Source organism: Protopterus annectens, chromosome 4.part0, assembly GCF_019279795.1.
Source record: "Protopterus annectens isolate FY-2018-M chromosome 4.part0, PAN1.0, whole genome shotgun sequence".
NCBI classification, from domain to species: domain Eukaryota; kingdom Metazoa; phylum Chordata; order Ceratodontiformes; family Protopteridae; genus Protopterus; species Protopterus annectens.
Genome location: NC_056733.1, coordinates 917905362 through 917917927, shown reverse-complemented (window position 1 = coordinate 917917927; position 12566 = coordinate 917905362). Strand labels below are relative to the sequence as shown.

At 38.3% G+C, this 12566-nt stretch overlaps 1 protein-coding gene across 2 annotated transcripts in view; it reads right to left on the bottom strand.

Annotated features, from left to right (window-relative positions):
* The window catches only part of ACADS (acyl-CoA dehydrogenase short chain), a 461092-nt gene that overhangs the window by 368915 nt on the left and 79611 nt on the right, over positions 1-12566 (bottom strand). For both annotated transcript variants that reach the window (XM_044068897.1, XM_044068896.1), the window contains exon 3: positions 6996-7145. In XM_044068897.1, coding sequence (XP_043924832.1) covers positions 6996-7145 — 150 coding nt within the window. The remainder of the gene's footprint in view (positions 1-6995; positions 7146-12566) is intronic.

Below are 12566 nucleotides of genomic sequence, written 5' to 3'. Positions count from 1 at the left end.
CATGGCCGACTACAAGTGGGAGTCGGTTGCGGCCTGCGACTCTAAAGTAGCATGTGTCAGGGGCTGCGAAAGTGCCTCACTGAGAACTGGCGAACCGGCGACTGGCTAAGGAGAAGCTTCGTCATCGGTTTTGGGCCTCGGTTGTCTATCGCTCTCCTTTTCTTTGCACTTTTTGTGAACTCTGGTAGTCGCATGGCTATCCGACAACATTCCTAGATAATTAAACCGGCGTCCAAAGTAGTTTAAAGCAAAATCATACCGACGCTTAATAGTGCGTTGGTTAAATCTAGCACAAAACTGACAACCAGAAATGTTGTGATCAGGGCCTAGGCAAGGAATACAGTAAGAATGAAAGTCCCTATGAGGTATTTGCTTTCCACAAGAAATACAATTATTTACTTTTTCTGACATCGGTCTGGAGCAAAAGAAAAGTTTCCCCAACGGGGTACTTAGCTTTACTGAAGACTTCGGATCTGAAACTCGAACACGAAAATCTCAGGAGTCGGCCGACCGGCACTTGTGAACTGCTTCGGCTTCGGGCACCACGCGGCAAGAAAGACTAAAGAAAATGGCGTCGGCTGCTTCTTTTATACCCCCGACGACCTGACATCATGGAAGTGGTGACAGCGGCTGACCCAGGACTTTGGAATTCAGGCTGACTGAGGGCAACCTGCCAGCAGGATTACCCAAATGTAACGACTGCAACAGTGAAACACGAAGAACATCAATAGCTTTTTATCACAACTACACTATCAATATTATCTTGGAATGTAAATGGCTTTACAGGTATAGACAAAAAGGAAAGAGTATTTAATTATATTAAGAAACATGGAGTACAAATAGCAATGCTATGAGACACACACTTGGAAATAAATGAGCATGTGAATTTCAGAAAGAAAGGATTTCAGGATGGATATCCAGCAAAATATCGGGGACTAAGGAAAAGGGTATGGTGTGCAGATTCTAAAATGTATTCTCAGACACAACAGATTACAAGTATATTTACAAAATTCTATGAAGTTGTTTTAGGGATACCCAGGCAACCTTAGACACTGGAATCAAATCGATTAGACTGAAAAAGAACTATGCAAACTGTATCCAAACAAAGCACTGGAGGAGACAGAATACGTAATAATGATCCAAGAACACTTCAGCAAGAATTTATAGTACCATTATATCTACTTTTACTAGGTCATATAAATATGGGGAGATTCCTCAAGATTGGAAAAGTGTTCTTATTAGGGGAGTAGGACAAACCAAGAGTCATACAGACCCTGAAGTCTATTTTCATGTTGTAGAAAAATAATGGACAAGGTAATATTGGATAAGCTATTGTTAGAACTGGACAGGTTGGGACTTTAAACCATACATCAGGATGTATATGTTGAAAATAAATCTATTACCACCTGTAACATGATATTCTATAACAATATAACAGCTATGAATGAAAAATGATGCTGTGAAGTAATTTAAATTGACTTAATTTCAGCATTTGACAGGGTCATACACAGAACACTGATCAATAAATTCAACTAGGTATTGATTTACTTTTGATAAAACTGCGGTGGTGGTGCTGCGGTAGCGTTGTCGCCTCACAGTAAGACGTTGTCCTGTTCGATTCTCAGCTAGTGCGTCTTCTGTGTGGAGACATGCATGAATGGGCGTACCTTCGTTGAAGGTTGTGCATCAGGGCCAGCAACTCGGCATGTAAAAATCTACTGCCAATCATTAGCGGACCGGAGTTCCGCTGTGGTGACCCCCAACTGGGAAAAGCCAAAAGACACAACACTGATTTACTTTTGATAAGATGGATAGCTGCATGACTTACAAATAGGACATGGCAAGTACCATACAGCAGTTGGACAGGTGAAATTCTTAAATACAGTCAGGGTTCCCCAGAAGGCTCTGTCCTAGGCCTTTACTTGTTTAGATTGTATCTTTCAGATCTATCTTTTTCATCTGAGGTGTTCTACAGTCTGTATGTAGATGATCTGAAATTGAGTAACCTGATTACATGTGTTACAGACAGGGCATGTCTGCAAAAGAACTTGACTAAATTGACCAGTTGGGCACAAGAGAATAATATGCTGATAAAAACATCAAAAAGTAAGCTTATAAGATTTGGGAGACATAAACTGAAAGGTGAATATTTAATACTGCACACAGTGATTTAAGAACCTGGGTATACGGGTAGATCCAGTTTTGAGTTTTTCTAATCATATCAACCAATTGATTAATGATTGTTATAGAACTATAGGATGTATAAAAAGATTTATAACGTTTAGGAAATCAGAAATGATAACTCATTGTTTGTGAATTACATTAGATTAACAAACTTGACTATGGAATAATAATATGGAAACCTTATAAAAAAACAAACACGAGTAAACTGGAAAGATAACTGCAGAAATATAAACTGGAAAGATAACTGCAGAAATATACCAAGAGCATCCATGGATGTGAAAATTTAAGTTATTATGAGAGACTAAAATATCTGAACTTGTACAGTACTCTCTTATAGATACTTAAGATAAGACCTTATTCAGGTATATAGGGCATTTAGAGACAATCTCTGGGAATGTTTGGAGTTATCAAAAGTAGTACAGAACTATCAGACAACCTATGTAAAAGATTCTATAGGAATGAGAAGTGTACCAACTGGTTCTCTGAGAGAGCAGCTGATGCACAGAATAGACTACCAAATTACATTAAAAGCAAGCACTAGTTTAGATATTTTAAGAACAGTCTGGACACTTAATATGGGAACAAATGTTTTGGTACATTGGCAAGCTTGAAGGGCATTAATGCCAGTGCTTGAAATATCTGCATGTATGTATTTAAGGGAAGTAATTATACAAATTACTAGAGGTGCTTCAACAGTGATATAATAGGGGGGAAAAGACAATAATGGTAACCAGAGATCCTGTAGAGGTTTTACAGATATTCCGGAAATTTTATGAAAATTTGTATAAAGCAGAGAAATGCGGAAATCAAGAAATAGTACACACAGAAATATTTATGGAAGACATATTTATGCCAAGGTTACAGGAAGATGAGGCTCAACAACTAACCGTTAGATAGGAGGTGATGAGATTAAAAACAGTGATGCATAATCAATCTTCTGGAACGTCTCCAGGAACAGATGCTATTCCTGTAGAAGTTTGTAAATTAGGAGGGAAGAAAGTGATAAAGATCCGGAAGATTCTGTATATAAAAGAAAGGGGAGCACCAACATGTTGAAAGAAAGCTGTGGTGGCTGTAATACCTAAAATGGCAAAGGGCCTTCAGATACAGCTACATATACACTCATTTCGATTTTAAACCATGAATATAAAGTGCATTGCCTACACTAGCTAAACTAATGACAAAAGTGTTGCCAAAATTGATAGGTATGGATCAATGTGGTTTTGTGGAGGGAAGGCAAACATGTGACAACATAACAGAATAGTGGTGATCTAGAGGGAAGCAGAATTTAAGAAAATACTGCTGGTGTTGTGAGTCTTGATGAGGAGAAAACATTCAACAGAGTGAGCTGGAATTTTTATGAGTAGGGCAATAGAAGCATTTGCATTCCCTGACACAAAAATAAGGTTAATTAGGAGGATATCTGAAGGACTAGAGGCAAGAATTAATGTGGGAAGGTTCCTCTCTAAGTTGTGCTTGAACAGTGGAGCCAGGCAGGGGTGTCCTCTTTCCCCTTTGTTATTCATTTTATATTTAGAGCCATTGGCAAAGAAAATAAGGGACTCAGAAATGCAGATATATCTAGTATGGTAATCAAGAAAAGTTGGCTTTATTTGCAGATATTATGTTGTACCTGATAAATCCATAAAATGACCATCGGTGTTGTGGGACATGTTGAAACAGTTTCAAGACTTTTCGGGATATAAAATTAATGAAGATAAAACAAAACATATAGCTGTAAATTATGTACCCACACACACAAACTGGTTCAGCAATACCCATATTTATGGGGACACAATAAGATAACGTATGTAAGAGTATCGAGTACATATAGTTAACGCATACTTTTATCAGCCAGCGGAGCACTTACGGACAATAATTAATAAAGAGTTGAAGAATTTATCTGGGAGAAGAAAAGGGCGAGTCAAGTAGGACACCGTGATCCTTCCATGAGAAGGATAAGGTGCTTTAGGATTACCTGATCTGAAGGGATATTTTAGAGCTACACAGTGAAGGCTCATATACATAACACAAGCAGAAAGCTGCAATTCAAAATGGAAAGGGATGATGATGATGAAGCAGGAGGAACGTTCAAGAAAGTGGGATTTTTGGATGCAGATCCTTAAGGAGAATACCAACAGCCATACAGAATATTAGACATCAAAGACTGAAACAATACTAATTTCATGAACTTCAATGGTACTTTGACTTAGGAATGGTGTTCATTCCTGTCAAGGTATTAGAAATCCAAACAATTTGGAGAAATTAAAAAAATATATATTCATAAAGTAGCAGAAAGCATTCTTTTAATTTTTCCAGGCATCTTTATTTCTGAGAACTAAGCCAACATGAGAATGCAGAAAGGAGATTTTGCCAATACGGATGCCTATAAGTAGGGGTACAAAAATAGGCAAAAGGGTGTTGGAATTTACTGGGGAAAGCTGGCAAAGGAACCAAGGTATTGGGAGCAAATAACTAGAGAGGGGAACATAAATAAGAGTGACATGAGGGGCAATATATTTGGACTGCCTTCCTCATCAGGGATTGATATCAGAGTATAGGCAAATAGAAAGTGATAGGGTAATCTTAAATGATTCTTAAGTGACCTGTCTGGTGGGGGGGCGGTAGTTGAATCTAGAGTAGAAGCTGCTGTTAAAAAAGGTATAAAAAGTAGGGCGTATAAAATATTGCATGATAACTATAAAAATCAATCAGAGGAAATTAGAAAAAGCTTGGGAAGAGAGACTGGAAAAGCGATTTACAAGGGAACAATGGGAGGACATGTGTATGGCACCCAAGTAAGCAACAAAGTCCAGAAGTTTAAGAACTTGTGTCTGCATGGATATTTTTATACCCCAAGTAGACTCCAAACAATTTTTCCACAGATAGACAGCAAATGTTGGCAGTGTGACTGGGAAGAAAGAAGTAATTGTGAACGTGTTTTGGGAGTGCCATGAGTTTGCAGATTTTAAAAATTCCCTACGGAGTACTCGGTCAGATATATTGGGCGAGCAAATGGCTGTAACTAGGGATATTATTATTAAATATTTTTTTTAGTTGGGACACAGGATCTGAATTGCCTGAACATAGTAAGGCTTTTTAAGATTAATTACTTACTTTATTTAATTCAGCTTAATTTTTTAAATTTTGTTGGCTGCCAAAAAAGCAATTCCTAGAAAATGGAAATCAGTCTAAACCAACTGTATTTGAGTTAAGGAATATTATAAAATAGATAAAGGAATTGGGACAGGGATCTTTTTTAGAAAAGAGAAGGAGCAAATTACATAGAAACATGGAAATTGTGGAAACAACACATGCATAATAACGTTCAGGTGGAGGAATGAGGTTTATGGGAAGATAGGAATTCAGCAATTTCTGTAATTTTGGACTGATGAGAATTACAAAGAAGGAAAAGATATGCAATGTACAATACATTTAAATGAAAAAGTCACTTTTTTTTTACTTTTCTGTTGGTGCATGTTTGCCCAAGTGATAAAAACTGTCAACTCTGGGTGTGACTACTTAAAATGTACAAAAAAAAAAGGTCAAAACAAAATCACACCCAAGTGGTACACTGCTGAAGTTCTGCAGGAGGCCTTCTTTACACAACATACCACTCTGCAAACGTAACTCTTTTGGGGCATCTGCACATCCTTTGCAGACTTTTCAGTTGGGTCAGTTTGCACAGCTGCAGTATGGGACACTTTCAGCTGGTCTTTTCTTTTTTATCTTGTTTGGATTACAGCACTGCTCAGAGCAGTGTACCCAGTATCCCCTTGACTGGGCACTGTATTTATCACTTGTCCTCAGTATCCCCTTGACTGGACACTGTATCCATCACTTGTCCTCAGTATTCCCTTGACTGGATACTGTATCCATCACTTTTCTCCGTGTCCCCTTGACTGGACACTATTTATCACTTGTCCTCAGTATCCCCTTGACTGGACACTGTATCCATCACTTGTCCTCAGTATTCCCTTGACTAGATACTGTATCCATCACTTTTCTCCGTGTCCCCTTGACTGGACACTATTTATCACTTGTCCTCAGTATCCCCTTGACTGGACACTGTATCCATCACTTGTCCTCAGTATTCCCTTGACTAGATACTGTATCCATCACTTTTCTCCGTGTCCCCTTGACTGGACACTATTTATCACTTGTCCTCAGTATCCCCTTGACTGGACACTGTATCCATCACTTGTCCTCAGTATCCCCTTGACTGGATACTGTATCCATCACTTTTCTCCATGTCCCCTTGACTGGACACTATTTATCACTTGTCCTCAGTATCCCCTTGACTGGACACTGTATTTATCACTTGTCCTCAGTATCCCCTTGACTGGACACTGTATTCATCACTTGTCCTCAGTATCCCCTTGACTGTACATTGTACCCATCACTTTTCCCCGTGTTCCCTTGACTGGACACTGTATCCATCACTTTTCCCCGTGTCCCCTTGACTGGACACTGTATCCATCACTTTTCCTCAGTATCCCCTTGACTGGATACTCTATCCATCACTTGTCCCCACAATCCCTTGACTAGATACTGTATCCATCACTTATCCCAGTGTCCCCTTGGCTGGATACTGAACCTGCCATTTGACTGTGGCTGAAGCACTGTAGCCTTCTGTAGTGCATACATGTAAGGTGTTTGAACTAGCTTTGTATACCTCCTGTCAGTGACACTTTTATACAGCATTGACAACTACCTAACAAATTTAGTACCTGCGTTTACCTGCACATCCCTCTGAATTTTATTTAGTGTTTTCTGCACCAAAGTCGAATTACAAAGAATGCTTTACTTACATTGTTAACACTCATGATGACTCCAGTAGATGCACAGCCTCTACTAATTTCCTCCATAGCAATGGAATAAGCCAGATAGTCAAGGCCTGCACCCCCGTACTTCTCAGGGACATCCATGGCAAGCAGTCCTAGCTCCCCCATCTTCTTCACCTGCACAAAAGGTAAATAAAAATCAGTCAATCGGCAAACTTACATTAATTGTCCAAAATCATTCCCAAGACAAAGCTGATCAAACCCCTCTGTAACCTCCCCCTGCATGAGCCCATTTAGTCTGTCCATGATCACAGCACAAGCCAAATCAATTCCTCATCACACGTCCTGTTCCATAAACCAAATCAGTACATCATTAAAACTTTCCTACAAGATTAAGAGACACTCAGCAACCTCAATCACACTGTTAACGCCTATTACACAAACCCTATCAGTGTGTCAGCAGCCTTACACTGAACGTAGCTAGTTCATCTGTAATCTCAAGTAGTGTGAGTAGTGCGAGCATAACTGGTCTGTCCACAAGTTCTGAGTTATATGAAACCATTCAGCATATGTTTAGCTGTGTGAGCCTACCTATCCCAATAATAACTCCTCAATTATGAGTGGAATCAGCATGCTTCAGTGATATTAATCAAATGAATCGGTTAGCAACCCCTGTAATATGAAGTTAACGCATCCATTAGCTTTCTTTCCACCAACCCATCAACCTAATAAATCAAAATTCCACTTAACATAGACCCGATTAGTCAAACTCATCTGGCATGTACTTAAGAGAGTCCATCACCAATACCCATGTCAAATGAGCTTAAATCCAACAGCAATCCTCCTGTGACAGAGACATAGAAGAACAACCCTCCTGTCACAGGAACTTAGGTACAAAAGCAACCCCCCCATCATCTGATCCTAAAATACATCCATCAGCAACCTTCTTTCATATAACTCTCATCAATTCTGTGGTACTTCCAGTCGCAAGACAGATCAACCCCTTAGTACCCCTAGTCACATGACAGATCAGCCCCTTAGTACCCCTAGTCACATGACAGTTCAGCCCCTTAGTACTTCCAGTGACATGACAGCTCAGCCCCTTAGTACCCCTAGTCACATGACAGATCAGCCATATGGTATATCTATTTTTGCACAAACCAGATCAGTTCACGGACACATCTGCATGTATATAAACCTGTAACAGAAGAACTGGTTCACAAAAGTGGCACTGTCCACAAAGTTCAATCCCTCAGCAGTAATGCTGTTACATGAATCAAATCAGTCATCCTACAGTTCTCCACAACATGGACCAAATGAGTCATTCACCAATTCTTACATCATGTAAGCCAGCAATGGTAATTTTGGCACAGTTTCATTATGAGCCAGATCAGTCCCTCTGCTTACAACCTGTTACACAAGTCAACTGGACTGTCACACTGAACCAACACACTAAAACACAGACCTGGAAATGGAGCCACAGTTTCACATCACATAGAAACATCTTGTCAATCAGTCTGTGCCACATCACATTTTTTATTTATTTCAATCAAGCCCGTTTCATCTCAGACTTTCACCCCAGCTGACAGTGACACCTCAGCAACCACTGGGGCAATGAAGAGGGTAGCTGGCAACTTCCTTAAACAGCAGGTTACTCAGTAATGGTAGCAGCACTCCTGGACCTAGTGTCCACCACTACACAAACCATATCAGCCCACTATCAGTCTCCCATTAAACAAATATAATCTGTCTGTGAGGCATCAGTACACCTCACAGATTTGCACAAATGAAAAACAATATCTTGTATTAACTGTTTAAACGTACCTAAAATTTTAAAATGATGTTCTCTATAACATTTCAACTTCAGATATTATTCTCTTATCTAAACACAAAACATTTTAGATCAGATTAAGAAAAAAGGTGGAGTTGTCTATCCCGCTGAAGAAAGGCAAGGCATTAGTCCCAACCTTGGTTCTTACAGTCATTGTTCAATCTGTTAATGAAAGAGAAACTCAAAGCCTTGACAGAAGCCATCTAGAAATATGTACCACACAAATTAGGGTTATACACCCTATTCACAACATTAGACATATACACACACACATATTATATATATATATATATATATATATATATATATATATATATATATATATACATATACACACACACACACACACTTCTTGAAAAATCACCAGAATTTCAGTCCTTTGCATATTAACTGGCAAAAAAATTACACAATTTACAAAACGTTGCAGTGAAAGCAACTTTTTTAAAAAATTGTTCTAGAAGGCAAAACACTAAATAAGGAACAAACGATTGCTAGTGCAGTGTTGGAGTCACATGAATACCACTCCCCATCAGTAATGGAACTAGGTCGCTATTCTCACATTTTATCCCTTCCTCACCTATAAGATACTGAATAAAGCAACAATCAGGTAAAGCCTATCTGGAGCCTTAAAGTTCTGTTGAACTTGTGGTTGAATAATTATTCTATCAAGTGAAAAGCACCAGAGGTAAGTAACACCACATAGTAAAATTATTGCTTTCTTAGTACATGTATGTTTTAGTAGCTTGTGTGACAATTTAGTCAAATGTAAGGACAGCTGAGTGGAGTTGTGTTTGAGTGCTGTAAGAAGTTGAATTGCAGCAGTTAGGTGTGCGGGGGGTTAATTAACACCTTTATTGAATTACCACTTGTGACATAGGAACTCTATTAACAAGTTAAAATTAACAAACATTATGCTTCACATATATTGCTGTATATCATGTAACCTAAGCAATATTAAACAAGAAACATCTTTATTAAACCATTACTTACGACATAAACAATCATACATTTATATAAATGAAAACAAACCACACCGACACAATCCTAGTTGCAAGCATTTTACATTGCAAACCATACTGACAAACTCACAGTTGCAAACATTATACATCACTTATAATCTACCCAGTCATTTATAGTCAAACATTACATAGCTCATTTAAGTCCTGCCTTCTTTTAAACCTCATTCTTCCCTTGTATGTATTGTTCCAACACTTCCCATTTTTCCTATGTAGTTTGCTCCTACATTTTTTTAAATATCACAATTCCAGTAGTTTTTCTCCGTTACTATATTCACTACTTCTAATATAGTTCATTTAGATTCCGATTTCCATTTTGTAGTAATTGCTTTTTGGCAGCCATCATAACTGGAGACAACAAGGCCTTACCATGTCTAGGCAATTCCAATTCTGTATCATAGTTCAGAAAAATCATCTCACTTGTCATACCAATCTGCCCACCCAGCATCTCCGACCGTGCATCCCAAATGGAATCTTTAAAGTCCGCCAACCCACCACACCCCCCAGAAAATATGTTCCCAATTACCTCTTTCTTCTCTGTCAGACCTCCAACATTTGCTATCTACCCGAGGAAAAATTCTCTGGAATCTACTTGGGGTATAAAAATATCTATGTAAACATTTCCAAGCAAAAATCTTAAATCTTGCACATATTGTTGCATATTTGGGAGACGTACATCCTCACGTTGTTTCTTTCGGAATTGCTTAGTCAATCTCTCTTCCCAATCTTTTCTAACCTCTGATTAATAGCTGTTATGCAATAGTTTATATGCTCTACTAATTATTCCTTTTTTAATGGCAGCTTCTGTTCCAGATTCTACTAAAAACTCTACCAGTGCTGATCTTTCATTTAGGACCCCCCCCCCATTTCTTTCTCTCAGTTAGGTGCAGGGTTTGGGTCTAATGCTGAAACTTGCAACATGAGGGGATGGGAATGCATGTGTACATGCACATCTGACTGTTTGCAAATTAGGGTTAGAGTGAAATGTAGGGTAGGAGCTATATATAGTGTAGTGTGTGTTTGGTGGTATTTGTGATGGGTTTGGAGTGTATGCATGTACTTCTGGCTTAGGGTCAGTGTAAAGGTTAAGGAAGGTAGGGTATTTAGTGATATGCACGTGTCATGCTGTATGCTGTGCGTCTCCAAGCATCTCGAATAAGCTCCCCCTCGTCCACCCTTACTAAATTCATCCTAACCCTAACCCTGCACCTTAGCTTAGAAAATCCCTTTCCATACACTGCCACAACTGAGACAAATTTAGTCTAAATGTAACACAAATGGAAACTGTTTTATTTTGCAATTTTTTAATCATTCATGATTTTCAGTAAGTTTATTTTTTAAAATGAAAGCTGCTCTGGAACAGACACTCCATCAACATAAAATAAAGTTCATCCCTTTCCATATTCAAGTACAACTTAGATCTATGAATGGCAAACAGAAAATCTACCCCAGGACTGCCCTCTGTACTACTAATGGACAGAAATAGCTCTGGAATAATTTACTGCATGCATAGGTCCTCTCAAATTATGTATGGTATGATCAAAGTTATTTTCATTAAGGGTAATTTATTTATTATTATTTTATTTTACATCTGTTGACTGGGTTTGTCCGGCTGAGCTGACAGCCCTTTTTCAGCCAAGGCCCAGGGAGAAAAGTTCCACAAATTACAATAACATTTTAAATGAAACTAGTATTATAAACAAAACATTTAACATTTTCAAGTTGGAACAGTAAAAGCATAAAAATTTATAGAGTTTAAGTTGACATTTAACTTAAGATATGTGCAGAAACAGTATGCAAAAAGTACAGCCAAGGTAGTTACAGTTAGTGAAGATCATACAGGTAGTTACAGTTAGTGAAGATCATACAGGTAGTTACAGTTAGTGAAGATCATACAGGTTAGTTACACAGTTAGTGAAGATCATACAGGTAGTTACACAGTTAGTGAAGATCATACAGGTAGTTACAGTTAGTGAAGATCATACAGGTAGTTACAGTTAGTGAAGATCATACAGGTAGTTACACAGTTAGTGAAGATCATACAGGTAGTTACACAGTTAGTGAAGATCATACAGGTAGTTACAGTTAGTGAAGATCATACAGGTAGTTACACAGTTAGTGAAGATCATACAGGTAGTTACACAGTTAGTGAAGATCATACAGGTAGTTACAGTTAGTGAAGATCATACAGGTAGTTACACAGTTAGTGAAGATCATACAGGTAGTTACAGTTAGTGAAGATCATACAGGTAGTTACAGTTAGTGAAGATCATACAGGTAGTTACAGTTAGTGAAGATCATACAGGTAGTTACAGTTAGTGAAGATCATACAGGTAGTTACACAGTTAGTGAAGATCATACAGGTAGTTACACAGTTAGTGAAGATCATACAGGTAGTTACACAGTTAGTGAAGATCATACAGGTAGTTACAGTTAGTGAAGATCATACAGGTAGTTACAGTTAGTGAAGATCATACAGGTAGTTACAGTTAGTGAAGATCATACAGGTAGTTACAGTTAGTGAAGATCATACAGGTAGTTACACAGTTAGTGAAGATCATACAGGTAGTTACAGTTAGTGAAGATCATACAGGTAGTTACACAGTTAGTGAAGATCATACAGGTAGTTACAGTTAGTGAAGATCATACAGGTAGTTACACAGTTAGTGAAGATCATACAGGTAGTATATCAGTAGAGATATTTTTAAGATTGAGTGGCAGGTAATTACCTAGATAAAATGACTAAGACAG